The sequence below is a fragment of the Microcebus murinus genome, chromosome 10 (genome assembly GCF_040939455.1).
Source record: "Microcebus murinus isolate Inina chromosome 10, M.murinus_Inina_mat1.0, whole genome shotgun sequence".
Taxonomy (NCBI): domain Eukaryota; kingdom Metazoa; phylum Chordata; class Mammalia; order Primates; family Cheirogaleidae; genus Microcebus; species Microcebus murinus.
The window spans coordinates 43,312,709-43,328,074 of NC_134113.1; the positions used below are offsets into that span (position 1 = coordinate 43,312,709).

General features: G+C 39.4%; 1 protein-coding gene across 1 annotated transcript in view; it reads right to left on the reverse strand.

Moving 5' to 3' along the window:
• Nucleotides 1-14,707, reverse strand: part of TRHDE (thyrotropin releasing hormone degrading enzyme) — a 385,264-nt gene extending 370,557 nt beyond the window's left edge. Inside the window, exon 1 of the mRNA XM_012738835.2 lies at nucleotides 13,724-14,707. Coding sequence (XP_012594289.2) covers nucleotides 13,724-14,640 — 917 coding nt within the window. The 5' untranslated portion in view covers nucleotides 14,641-14,707. The remainder of the gene's footprint in view (nucleotides 1-13,723) is intronic.
• Nucleotides 14,708-15,366: the final 659 nt, after the last annotated feature.

Sequence of the window (15,366 nt, forward strand, 5' to 3'; positions counted from 1 at the left end):
AGCAGTGCTTGTTACGTGAAACATTACACTCTATAGAAAAACAGCTCATTGACATTGCTTTGGCAAAAACTTGAAAATTATGATTCTCTTTGTTGGTGTGCTTCCCTTTCTTCCATGAAGCTGTATAACATGCAGAGACAATGAAGCCAAAATTCAAAAGTTGTCCTCAGATATATGCAGAATGTAGACCATCACTTGGGAAATATCTGTGCCCTCGAATTTCAAGAAGGTAGAGCCTGGCCTTGTTACGAAAAAGGAGTTAGTTTGAAACCTGATAAATCTTGGTCTGAATTCTGGCTCTACAACTTTATTAGCCATGTCATCTTGGACAATTACTAAACTTTCCTAAAGTATAGTCATTCACTGCTGAAAAAGGAAATAATCAAGTCTAACTCAAGAAGTATTGTAAGGCTTAGAGGAATAAAAAGGATGTGAAGCACCTGTCAGTGTGAACAGCATGGAGTAGTCAGGAAATGCCAGTTGCTGATTCTTAATATTTCAACCTTTCTGGAGCACAGGAACACAAGTATATAGTGACCAGTCTAAAGGCCAACAGTTTTTACTACTCCTAATATATATGTGTATTTTATATTAATACATGTTAATATAATAAATATCTATATAATGAACACATCAGTATATGTGTACATATATGCATGTTGCACTCAAACTTTCAAATCAAGCTGTGTCTTATTAAAATTCTAACTAAAAGCAACCTCTACATTCTTTGATGGTTTATGACAAATGAAGACACTCAAATTAAGTACTTTAAAAAAGGCACACTTCCAAATAAGAAAACATTCATGAAAAATAAGTTAATGAAATTTTTTTAATAATACTAGCTACAAAACTTGACATAAGGCAAGTTAGTATTGGACCCTTCATAGAACAACACTAAGTTCTGAAGCAATTTTTTAAAAGGCTCTTCTCCCATAAGTAGTTCTACCACCACCCTTCTCTCCATATATGAGTGTGTTGTATACACACACACACATATGTGTGTATACATATATATGCATATATATTCATATATACACATATATATACGTGTGTGTGTGTGTGTATATATATATATATAGGCTGTCTGGAAAGTATCCAGCCATGTAACTATTGTTATATTAGCAATTTTATATTAACATTGTTATATTAATGTTCTTGTTATATTAACAATGGTTAGATACTTTCCTGACAGCCCTTGTACATATATTAATCTAACATGGCATACATTTCTTCTGAGCCTAAACTTGTCCTCAAAATTGTTCTCACCACAGCACTTCAGGCTGCTACTACCAATCAATACAGGTTGACATGCATATGGAATCTTATTGGCTATAACTGGCTCAAACCATGAGGTGTAAATGTTTACGCCATTTGAAAATTATGAGACTTACATTTACATTGAAGGCCTACTTTTTATTTATTTATTTTTTATTTCAGAATATTATGGGGGTACAAATGCTTAGGTTACATATATTTCCTTTGCTCCACCTGAGTCAGAGCTACAAGCATGCCCATCCCCTAGATAGTGTATACCGCCCCCATTAGGTGTGAATGTACCCATCCCCTCCTTTTCCCTCCCACCTGCCCAACACTCGGTGAATGTTACTACTATATATACACATAAGTGTTGATCAGTTAATACCAATTTGATGGTGAGTACATGTGGTGCTTATTTTTCTATTCCTGTAATACTTCACTTAGTAGAATCGGCTCCAACTCCATTCAGGATAATACAAGAGGTAATAGTTCACTACTGTTTTTCATGGCTGAGTAGTACTCCATGGTATACATATACCATGAAGGCCTACTTTTTAAAGCTTAGTTTTGAAATGGAAAAAAATAAGTCATTTTAAAGATTAATTGTAAAATTACTCTCACAGAGAGGGTTTTTGAGAGTTATCTTAGAAACAGCACCAGACTATTACACAGCAGACTTGGTTAAGTCACTTAACTGCCTGAGCTTCATTTTTTTCATTAGTAGAAGGAAAATAATAATGTTTTCTAGGCTTTCCTTACAAAACTGTCAAAATGATAAAATGAGATAATATATGGGAAAGAAGTTTCAACTATAAATCTTCATACAAATATAAGGTTAAAGTTGGAAGCAATATTAAAAACAAATTGTCCTGCTCTTGAAACTCCTAAAATGAAAAAATAGATCTGGTAGATTAAGTGATTTGTCTGAGGTTACACAGATAATTAGCACAAATCTGGGTCTAGAACTCACATTTAATGAGTTATATTTCAAAACAGTAAAATTAATGTTTAGCCATAATTTATAAACAATGTCTTAACTATAGGTAACAAAGATTCTTTTTTCCAAATTTGCCAGCAAATATCATGGTAATCTTTTTTCTTACTATTTTCTGCTTACAGTAATACAGTTTCTACTTAATAAAATGTCAGTACCTTTTAGTTAAAATGTATCCATTTACAATTTTGTCTTCCTGTGCTTTTATCTTATATAATGCTCATGAATCTTATCTTTCAACTTATTAATTAAAATGTCCACTAAGCTTAATATTTCTTTACTGAGGCTATTTAAAAGATGCCCATGGGATTTTACATATAAGGAAAAGAATTCCCTTTTAACTTTGAAGTATTTAAGAGCTCCAATTCTAATCACTGAATGACTAAATATTATCTGCTATGTGTGAGCATCACACTGTACAGGTTGAGAATCTCTTATCCAAAATTCTTGGGACCAAAAGTGCTTCAGATTTAAATTTTTTTAAAATTTTGGAATATTTGCATTATATACTTACAAATTGATCATCCATAATCTGAAAGTTCAAAATCCAAAATGCTCCAGTGAGCATTTCCTTTGAGCATCATGTTGGCACTTAAAAAGTTTTAGATTTTGGAACATTTTGGATTTCAGATTTTCAAATTAGGGATACTCAACCTGTGTTAGATACCTAGTAGGATTTTTTTAAAGACATAACCATTTTTGTCCTTATGGTCTTTGCAATCTAGCTAGAATATACACTTATAATTTATCGTGAAATATATATATTATGTATTTTTCATGGAAGATGGAAAGGCAACTGATAATACTAGGGACTAAGTTCTACAAAAGTTCCACACAGAGGTTATAATTAGAATATATTAGTCTTTAAGTAAAAATCAAAGGTGTCTTTGCTATTAAGTAATTAATGGGTAGAAATTTATTAGATGTAGAAGATGTAAATACCTCTAAGCTAATGAGAGATTAATAAAATAATTGTTTTTGCAGAGGAAAAATATCATGCAGTTTCTTTTTGCCTTACTTAGTTTATGTTAGGGAAGGTAGCAATTTACATCACTGATCCTCAGGGTTGAAAAGAACTATAAAGATCACCTAGTGACTTTCTTTGCAATTAATATTCTTAATGAATTCATACACACAGTATATATCTATGCACAAAGGCCACCATATATTCTGATAACGTCTAAATGAGGAAATACCAATTTCACAGTCTGGCACCTGAGGATGATTGCAATTGAATTTCAATTCAGTATTTAGAAAATCAAAAGAAGTCCCTTGGTAAAGAAGAGTAGTTGAACTAGATTACGTTTAAGGTTTTTTCCAAGCTTGAGATCCTATTGCTGAACAAAAATTAGAAATAAAATATTCCCCAAACTTAATAGTTTCTTTTAAAAGGTTAAATTACACTAGTGCTAAATACTTTTTAGCTACAAGTTCTATAATGCATTTGCTTCTCTTAATTATTTATTTTTGAATCTTCAATACTGGGGAGAAAAAGATAAATATAAATGCTTCCTTCCTGCAAAGAGTTTCCACACTAATAAAATAAATTAAACATATACCTAAACAGGCATTATACGAAAAGCCATGGCAAAGAGGGAAAATGTATGAAGAAATTACATTCTCCTAAAGCAGGATTTCTCAACCTTGGCACCACTGACATTTTATGCTGGCTAATTATTTGTTGTAGGGGGCTGTCCTTTGCATTGTAGGATCTTTAGCAGTATCCCAGGTCCCTACCACTAGATGCCAGTAGAATTTCCTCTCTGTAGTTGAGATGATCAAACATGCCCCAAGACATCTCCATTGCAGATGACCCTGGTGGGCAAAATTGCTCTAGTTGAGAATCATCAGCCTAAAGACTCAAAAAAGGCTTTATGGAGGAGGAATCAAAGAATTGGTCTTGAAACCTGGACAGAAGTTTAAAGGTAAGAGGTAGATGGAGAAATGAGAGAGTTGATTACGGTTGCACAGAAATAAGCCTTAAAAAAAGCTTTGACACACATGTTAAGTTAGTTCTCTGTCTGCTGTCTTGCACATTCTGGTTATATCAGAGCTCAACTCTAACACCTCTCTCACCCTTGATACTCCTCTTTCTAACAAAAAGAGCCAGTTTCAGGTCAGTGCCTTGAATAGACAACGGTGTCTGTAAAATTTCAAAAATATAATTTTATCTCTGCTGCATATATGTTATGGTTGCCTTCAACTGGTGAAAGTGAGACTTCTGCTTACTATCGTTAAAAACATCAAATGTGCCTCTAGAAAGGGTGATTTGGAGAAGAAAATAAAGAGTTTGGAGTGAATTTGAGGTGAGTTTGAGGTGGTAGTAGGACACCAGGTATAAGAAATACAAAAAAAAATTAGAACACATTTTAAAATATAATATAGATATGAAATATGTATATATAAATACAATAAACAGTAAAACAAAACACCAGGAGGCAAAGGTAATGGAGAAAAGCACTTTGTTGTCTTTCTCCTGCTTTCTTAAACAAAATCATTTTTATCTTTTAATGAATCTATTACCATAAAAAATTCCACTTTCAGAAGTGACATTCTGAAGTGTCAGTCCAAGAATGTCACGTTAGCATAACTAGAAAAATGTTAATAATATACATGTATTTTAATTCTCTCCTATCTAAAGTAAATTACTTGATTTTCTTAACAACTTGTCTATTTGACATTTGGGTTGAGCTAAGAAGGAAGGCTTACAGCTCTGTGTTGCCTCTGAAGGATATAAAGAATTGATTTCTTCTTATTTCTGCGGAAGTTCACTAGGCAAGCTACTTGTGTCAAGTCATTATGATAACATTCAGCAGAAGTAATGCATTAATGTTGGTTGATATTGCCAACAAATTACAGTATGTGATACAGAACAATTTCTGCTCCATTATTTTCAGTTTGCTTTTCATAAAGGTAAGATATGCAGAGGAAATGAAGATTTGCATAGCACTGTTAGTTTCAGATTGATATATGGCTTTTCACTGTGGAATACACCAAAACCAAGAGAACCTCACAAATGGCATGGAAGATTTGAGAGGTTTCCATTTTGGCCACATCTATGCATATCACATGTACAGCACAGTGAAAAATGATCTTTGAACTTACTTCCATAGCAATTGCAATTTATCTAGTATTGCAATAGTTAAAGATTGATAATGAAAACTCCCAAGATCGAAAGAAAAGTTCTAATGGACCATCTAGTTACTATTCAACTGATTGCAGTAAACGGACTGTTACAAGGTCATGTAAGTTACACGTGTCCCATTTAAAGTTAAGGTTGTTAATCAAAATGCAAATTGTTACTCAATGACAAAATGTTTTAAGCCAAAATGGGTCGTTGTTTAGACTGTGTGTTTTTATGCACTTCAATGAGTCATTAAACCTCTGCTATTTCAGAAAAGAAGTGCTCCTGCTGAATATTCAATACTATAAGCAAGCATGTAGTCTATTTTTTTTAAAATAACCATTGGAGTAAACTAAAAACATAATGCAATAATGCCAGCAATATGTATGTAGGAAGTGGTGCATATGTGAATAATTGTGTTATAAAAACAGAGCATAATATTCATAATTGTTTTCCCATTTATGTACTAAATACTCTTACCAAAAATGAGTACTGATTACTTCATCATCAATGATGAAGAGTATTATGAATGCATTAAAATTACTTTCCCAGGTCATAATATTAGGTTTTCATAAAATAAATAAAATTAGTGTCTGAGATTCTTTTTTTTTTCTTGGAAAGAGGCAAAGCATTGTGTAAGTATTATAAAGTACTGCTACTGTCAAATTCACATAAAGTCTTGGTAATAATATCTAATGGCTCATATGCCTTTCCCTTGGTACTTATGGTTTTTCTACTTGCTGTGCTTACACCCTCCTGACCCTTCAGTCACTGGTTCCTGTTATTCTCACTGCTAATAGAGAGCAGTGCTGTAATCAGAGAGTTGTGTGCTTCTTTTGTTTCCCTCGGTCTTTTTGCTCCCTCATCCTTCTCCATCTCACGGGGTCTGATTCAAACTTAAGGTTTCTCTGGCTGTGAAATACCACACACTTTCTTTTCTCTCTCTTCTTCCTGGTAACAGGGCTCTGCTTCTTCCTGCCCCCTTTCCTCCCCCACTTCCCTGTCTTTTAAACTCTACTTACAGGACAAAACAAATGGCAGCCAAAAGAATATTTACAGTGACCATCTATTCACTGTTTCCCAGCAAGGAGAAACCCTAAAGCAAGAATATCAGTCCTACATGACCTTGTACTAGCCCAAATGGTAGCTATCTAGCCATGGAATGATACAATAATATTTAATGCCCACAGAAGTGCTTACCAACTGTTCAGCACTGTTCTAAGTACTTTATTAACTCAAGTAATCCTCACAATAACCCTATACAATAGAATATCATTATCCCCACTTTCCAGATGAGGACTCCTACTCTCTCACTCATTAGACTGGCTAAATCAGGAAATCTGATTTCAGGAAAAACAGAAAAATTAGGAAATCTGACCAAAGTCATAATGCTAAAAAGTGGCAGAATCTGGTTGCAGAGTCCCTGCTTAGGAGGAGGAGAATGAACACACTAAACACATATATACTTTTCTTTCTCTCTCTCTCTCTCTCTCTCTCTCTCTCTCTCTCTCTCTCTTATTTGAGACAGAGTCTCACTCTGTTCCCTGGGCGAGAGTGTCATGGCATCAGCCTAGCTCACAGCAACCTCAAACTCCTGGACTCAAGCGTTCCTCCTGCCTCAGCCTCTTGAGTGGCTAGGACTACAGGCATGCGCCACCATGTCCAGCTAATTTTTCTATATATTTTTAGTTGGCCAATTAATTTCTTTCTATTTTTAGTAGAGACGGGGTCTCGGTCTTGCTTAGGCTGGTTTCAAACTCCTGACCTTGAGCGATCTGCCCACCTGGGCTTCCCAGAGTAGTAGGATTTACAGGCATGAGCCACCGCGCCCAGCCCAGACTTTTCTATCCAAAATAGACTTGAACCCATTCTTACAAGAGATAAAAAGTAACCAACAATGGTATTTTAAAATTTTTTTTCTTTGTCCATACATTTTTCTATTTCGTTTTGAGTTGTGCACTCATGAGAAAAGATCTGAATAATTAAACTAAAACTTCATTCTGCAAGTCAACATAAATGTGCCCTGGGAGGAATCAATTCACCCCATCCCAGCATAACTGGAGCCAGAGCTCCTTAAATGTCAGGCGTAGGCAGCTTTGGGAGGATTGGAGGCAGGGAGGGCAGGAAGGGCAGCCTGGGCCCTTCGCCCCAATTCAGCCCCACACAACCTTGTCAATCTTATTCCACCCTCACAGCCCCACCACTAACATATAGCTGTGCCTATTTGTGAATCAATTCAGATTGTTCAGGAAACTGGGAAGAGCAAGGAGTAAGTATTTTTCACCTTTGGATTTTCCTAAATTTTGTCTAGTAAAATTCTATCTGCGGCAAAGAGCATCCAAACTGTAGTGGTAGAAAGTAGGATGGCAAGAAACTTTAAAACATTCTGGGGGAACCTGACCACTATTGTAAATCTTGGGGGTGGGGTGGGGGTAAACAATATGAAAATAATTAAGAATTATCATCGTTATCATCATCATCGTTGCTAGGTGTGGGAAGATGAGCATGGGGGTGTAGGGGGTGATGTCCTTCCTTACAGACTGAAAAACATTTATGTTTTAAAGGTAAATTATTTTTTTCTCATTGTTTTTGTATCACTCTTTGAAATCATGCTTAAAGAGGTGAGTCCTATGCTTGTAATCATATGGACCAAAATGTCACCATCTTCAAACAAACCTAAATCATTGTCCTGTCTTGTTTTCTCAAGCCCATCCACATACACGGTGGCAAAAAATTAGTTTGAGCAAACAAACGTGTGTGAAATTCAAACAAATACAGGGAAAGCCAGTAGCAGGTCCATCTTTGTTTGAAAGAGATCCAGAGCAGATAGGCTCTGTTTGGAGTTGCATTAAATAAATAAAAGCACAGGCAACAGGAGCAAAAGATAAATGGGATTACATAAAACCAAAAAGTTTGGGCACAGCAAAGGAAAAAATCAACAGAGAGAAGAGACAACCCACAGAGTAGAAAATATTTGCAAACTATACACCCAATAAGAAGTTAGTAACCAAAATATATAAGGAACTCAACTCAATAGCAAGAAAACAATCTGACTAAAAAATTGGCAACAGATCTGAAGAGACATTTTTCAAAAGAAGATATACAAATGGCTGAAAGGTATATTAAAAATGCTCAATATCACTAACCATCAGGGAAATGCAAATCAAAACCACCGTAAGATATCATCTCACTCTTTAGAATGGCTATTATCAAAAAGACAAAAGATAACAATTGTTAGTAAGGAAATGAAGGGAAAAAAATTGTTGCATACTGTTGGTGGGAATGTAAATTAGTACAGTCATTATGGGAGGAGGTCCCTCAAAAAATTAAAAATATAACTACCATATGATCCAACAATCTCATACTGGATATATATCCAAAGGAAAGGAACTAAGTATGTCAAAGAAATGTCTCCACTCTGATGTTTACTGCAGCACTATTTATAATAGGCAATATATGGATCAATCTAAGAGTCTATCAATGAATAAATGGATAAAGAAAATGTACATATACACAATGGAATACTATTCAGCCATAAAAAAATAAGGAAATCCCATCATTTCCCATCCAATAAGGAAATCCCATCCACAACATGGATAAACCTAGAAGACTTTATATTAAGTAAAATAAACCAGACATAAAAAGATAAATACCACATGATCTCATTCATATAAGGAATCTAAAAATAGTTGATCTCATTGAACTAAAGAATAGCATGATGGTTATCAGAAGCTAGGATAGTTAGAGGAAAGAGGGGGTTGAAGAGTTATTGGTCAAAGGATACATAATTACAATTTGATAGGAGCAAAAACTCAAGAGATTTATTGTATAGCAGTGTGACTAAAGTTAATAATGATACATTGTATTCTTCAAAAATGCTAAAAGAGTGAATGTTGTGTTCTCACCACAAAAATAACTATGTAAGGTAATGCATATGTTAATTAGCTAGATGTAAAAATTTCACAATGTATATATATTATACTTCAAAGCATGATGTTGAACATGATAAATACAGCTTTGTGTCAGTTTTTAAAAATAAACTTAAAAATAAAATACAAACTATTTTAACTCTTTCAGAGAAACTGTATACTTTATTACTATCCAGGGCAATCAAATCACACAGCACAAAAGGAAAACATGGCATGACAAACACCAATTGTATAATTTTTCCTCCCTGACTCAGTCATCATTGAATGGTCGCAGTTTTTTTGTTTTGTCATTTTCTAGATTTGGTTTACTGAATTGTGAAGAAAATCTTGCACTGGATCCAGTTTACCCATATAGTTATGTATGCCTGGCAGGAAAACAATGAACTAAGTTCATTAATAATAATATAAAAAAGTCTTCACAAAAACAAATAGTTTTCAAAGATTTTTCAGTTCCCAGCCTTCTATAGTATGGCAAAAAGCCATATATTCCCACTTGCTCCTGTAAAACTATCTGCTCACCAAAATGAATAGGAAAAAAATGAGACTGCTTTTAACATAAAATAAGGCTGTGGTTTTCTTATTGTTATTAAATATCATGATTATTAATTCATTCCTGAAAAATTACAAATGCATCAAACCATGCAATCAAACTATTGCCAGAATTGAGCAAAATACCTACCCAGAAATAAAACTTTCCATGGTCTCCACACAATTTTTGCAAAAGGGTAGTCCTAATTCTCTTTGAGAACCACATTATTATTTTTCCACTTTACTCAGAGATCCTTGTTTCTCTTTTTAAAATCCTTTATAGAAAAAGACCTCCCATTTTTAATGTCTTCTGTTACTTTGGCATGTTATAGACCCAATCAAAGTGTGTCAAAGAAAAATGGTCTCCCTTTTGCAAGTGAATAAAATGTTCATTTACGTTGGGTAAATTTCCTCTTTCAATTCAACCATCTGGATCTAAATTAAGGTACCCTACTTTGAACATGGGTGTATTCACCATCTGGCTACCCAAAAGCAGCAATTACTTCAGGTAAATAAACATTTTACCTAATTCTAAGTAAGCATATTCTCCCATAGGAGACTATGGCATAAATATACAACCATTTTTATCTGCCTGCTGCACACCTAGTTGAGGAAAAAGTGAGTGTATGTTCTGCCTAATGGAGATAATTTACTGCTTATGTGCAAACATTTAAATTTTAAGAGAATTTATTTATTTTCAATATTCAACAGGTGTTGAGTTTTCTTTCCTAGCCAAAGGACTAACCAAGAGTAGAGAATTTGCCTCAAATTAGGAAACCTTGGGCTTTAGTGGGGAGCTTGTATTTTAACCTTTATCCGCTAAAGTATGGAAACCAGGAAAAAGCACGTCTTCCCTATAATACAAATCCAGTCTCCCTCCAACAACCAGTGAGAAAAAAACCTTCCAGGGGTCAAATGTATATAGCACATATGGAATCTAATTTTCCTGCCCTCACCAAAATTCTTTCTTTCAGATCTCTGAGGGATAAGTTGAAGAATCAGAGTGATAGGATATTAATGACTTATTGTTTTCACACAGGCTAAGTGAAGGAGACTGAGTTGTAGTATTGCTCTTTTAAGTATTTTAAGTTGCTCAATGTGACTTCCTTTGGCAGATTAAATATTTGTTTTCATTACAGAAATTATCCTATAATTAAATTGGCAACAATTACGACTAACTGAAAACCAAGACATTTAATCATTAATCAAATGAAAATTCAGAGTTTGCATCTGTGTCCTATTTGAAAAAGGGTTTTTAAATGCCAATTTACATTGCATTTTAGGGAAAAAATCATCAACAATAAAAGTCCAACCCTGGTCGAGTTCCTGATATTGGTCTGTTTAAGAATGTTCTAAGTGGCTACAGCAACAACAACAGAAAGGTTTAATACATGGAATGTTGATATAATTGCGAAATGGTTTAATTTTTTTTGTTTTGCCTTATCAAATACAGTAAAAAAATCCAAGAAATTATAAGATTCACTGTGGTATTGGGTGTGGGAAGAGGAACAAGGACTTTCTCTAAAATACTGTTTAAAAATAAAACCATCCTGAGATTTCCAGAACACTGAATCCTGCATTTATATTGGGATGCAAAGTTTAACCACATGTGCGTTAGGTTAAACTTTCAATGAAGTTATTTACGTCTTTGGGGAAAACTGAAGGAGAGAGTTTGAATACAAATATGCACTAGGGGGTATAAGAAATTAGTTATGGGTCAAGCAGAAACATCTGGTCTTTTTAAGAGTCCTGTTAATTTGAAAGCACTGACCAAAACAAGCTCAGCTCTGCCAAATATATTTTGGCATGGCTTAAAAAACATAATTTGTTGCAAGAATTTATTTCACCATAGCAAGATTTATCAGTAATGATATGCAACTCCCACTGTTGACATTTTGACATAATATGCTTGTTTCTCAACATAACATGCAAATTTGCCTTCTATGCCTTTTTCTCATGTTTGATATGATCATGAGTTTAAAGAAACACTTTTAATCTGTATTCTTTAGGACATATTAGAGGAAGCTGTAGAAGGAAATTTAGAGTATCTACATCTGAGTTTAGGAGTAAGAAAGTAAATAATTTATACATTCACTTATAGGAGGGTTTAACTATCATACAACTACTAAAGTGTTGAGCATTTTATTTATATCAGGTTACTTCATAGCTCTCTATAAATAATAGAACTTCTGTGTACTTTCATAACACATTAAAATTTTCCTAGTCTCTTATACAATGACTACAATGACTTTTTCTGAGAGTTGCTAAACACCATAAGCTCTGGCTGGTCCAGGGATTAGAGAACCAAAATTCGAGTCCCAGCTCTCTACTGACAAGTCTTCTGTCCTCAGATGCCCTGAGCCTCTCTGAGCCCCAGTTTTCTGCTATTGGGAGAATTACCTGAGAAAAGGAGGCTCTGCCTCATCACTAATTTCCAACCTGCCTCCTCTTCTAAACTTGTTGGTTTCATTTTTAAGTTTGCTTTAGTTGTTCATCCGCCATATAGTCATTTAAGTAGTCAAGGCTATTTAAAATGTAATGGGTAAGAGCAAAGAAAAATAAACATTCATTTACTCAACAACATATTTGAGAGCTAGCATTTATGGTGGACACTCTAAATGCCAAGCACAGAGTTAAGTGCTTCTCAATGCATTTGCCCATGGACATCTGCACCAAACTTATGAGTATAGTATTACTATTATTATCCCCAAGTTAGAATTAAGAAAGAGCATGACCTCTGCAGCCAAACTCCCTGGGTCTAACTTCATGCTTTGTCAGCTCACTCTGTGATCTGGGACGAGTTATGTGACTTCTCTGTGCCTCCATTTGTACATTTGTCCAATAGGGAGTGATAATAGCATCTATCCCACAGAGTTTTTGTTGGGTTGAGTTCCTAACCCGTGTGAGGTAGTCATTGTCAGGAATTAGCGACTTAGATTATCATCTCCCTCAAACCTTCACCACAATTAGAGGAACAGCGGGGATTTGAACTCAGTTCTATTGGATTACCAAGTCTGAGCTCTAAACAAGTGGTGTCATGCCCACAGCCTCTTGAAAAACAAAGAGTCCAATACTGCCCAAATCTAAAACACATGAAAGGCACTCGCTAACAAGTCATTTGAGACTGACCTCTAGCTTTCCCATCCTTCATCACTGTAGTCATCTCCAGAGGCAGCGACTCACAGACAACTGGAGTCACTCTGCGTTAGTACAGAGTTGGCAGAGCCTGAGAGGTAGTCTCTCGCTGGCTTTGGCCGTGGCAAGTCACCAAACCCCGCTCCTACCCTCTCAGCCTGTCACTGGGAGCTGCCCTTTCTTCTCCGAATCTCAACTTGCAGTTTTGGAAAACTTTACGCCCGCCCGCCCAAACTCATTGTCTGCGCTGCGCCTGCAAAGAAACTAATAGTCAGGGGAGGTGGGTATGTTGGGGGGTGGTGCCTGCCCTGCCCTTCCCTGCCCTGACATCATAACCAGGATGAGCCGCTGCCCTGGCCTTTGGCGCTCACGTATTTTCCCTCGATGGTAATTTGGCAAGCTTTCCATGTCACTCTGGCATCGCTCAGATTACAGGCTACCCTTTAGAAAAAGCCCAGCGTTTCGACGCCTAAGAAACTTTGACCTGGGATGGGGGAGGTCCCCACTAGAGGAGGGGGCAGTATTCATCTTTTGGCACCGGTGAATGAGTTTGCGGAGTTGTGAGCATCAGGAGAGCCCAGGCATCTGGGAGACTCCGAGGGGTCTGGGTAATGGTCCTATCCCACTCTCGCTTCCTTCTCCCACCTCTGGCTTCCCAGGTATTGGAAGCCAGCCGGTCCCCGGGGTCGCCGGCTGCCCAGCGGTTCGAGCAGCCTGGCGGGGTGGGGCGGCGCGGGGCACCGCCTCCCTCCGTACCTTCTCTCCCCGTGGATCACGTAGGAGCTGCGGAAGAAGCCCAGGAGCTCGTTCTCAATCAGGGCGTTGTAGATAATCTTCAGGTTGTAATTCCTCTGCGCGTCCAGAGTCCTATTCAGCACCACCACCAAGACCTGTGTTTGCGGGTAAAGGAAAAAGCCGGCCACTGGGACAGCCCCGGCCGCCCGGTCCTCCGCCACCTGCACCTTCTCCACCGCCACCCGGGAGGCGTGCAGCACGACGTAGCGGGTGGCGTTCCGGCACGCGATCTCCACGTTGACCTCCCCAGAGAAGGTGAAGTTCTCCATGAAGGCGGTGATCATCAGATTATAGTGCAGCGGTTTAAGGTGGCCCGACAGGCGCAGCTGTGTCCAGGGCTGCCACTGCTCCCGCTCCTCCTCCGACGGCGGCTGGGCGGACGGGGTCCCCGGGCTGGACGCCCTGCCTGCCTCGGACTGCGTGGAGTCCCCGCCTGCGTGGTGGTTGCGCCGGGCCGACCCCGGGAGGCTCGCGTTGCCGCCACGCTCGGGGAAGCCCGCGGGGCCACCGTCGGCGCCGGGCGCAGCGCTCGTCCCGCACTCGTCGAAGCGCAGGCTGAGCAGCACCGCGAGCATGGTGACCGCGAGCAGTGCCACGATGGACACGGCGAAGGCCAGCACAAGCCGTTTGTGCACCGCGATGTGGCGCTCCGTGGTGCGGGGTCGCACGCCCACCGAGTCCGCCCACGGGTCCGAGAGCCCCCTGCCGCCGGCCCGGAGCGCGGTGTCGTCTTCCCCCATCGTGGCCGCGAAGGGTGAGCTGCTCTTCTCAGCCCCCTCCTCCTCCTCCTTCTTCTCCTTCTTCTTCTTCCTCTTCTTTTTCTTCTTCTTCTTTTTCTTCTCCTCCTCTTGCTCCCCCCGCTCGCCGTCCAGGGCCATCACACCGCCTCCTCCTCCTCCCCCGCCCCCTCCGGCACCCCCCACGGGCGGGCCACCCGGGCCACCGCCAGAGTAGACATCAGAGAGCGCACGCGGGCCGAGGGCGCGACGCCGGCTGGGACCCTGGGGATGTCAGCGCGGGTTCTTTTAAGACGGGCTCTGGCCACAGGCGACGACAGCCTCCGCGCCCCCCATCAGCCCCGCCTCTCTCTGGACACCGGTGGCCGAGGCACAGGGCGGCGAGCTCTGGGACGCGCCCAACTTGGAAAGCGTCTCGCTCACCCCGGCGCGCTACTTCTCCGGCGAGCACCCGGCGCTGGGGCACATGCTGCCCCCGCCCCTGTGCGCCTGCGGCTCCCGGCTCTCCCTCCCTGCGCCGCGCTCTCGCCTCGCTTGCCGCGGGAGCCTTCCAACCGGTCGTCGGCTGGGGAGAAGGACAAGGAGCGGTGGGGAAAGCGAGGGTGTTGGGAGGGAAGTTAGGGCTTCCGCTTTCTCCCCCGACTCCAGCGGCGGCGTTCAGTCCTCTGGCTGGGAGGTGTTCGTAGCAGCAGTAGCGGCGGCGGCAGCACGCAAGGCGCCCGAGCCATACACCCTGCAGCCGGAGAGGAGAGGATGGCCAAGGAGGGAAAGACTACAGCCCCAGGGCCGCGAAGCTACGACGCGGATCTGTCCTGGAGAAGCCTTCTCCTCCACCCAGGATACTTTAGGCAACGGTGGCGGCAAACG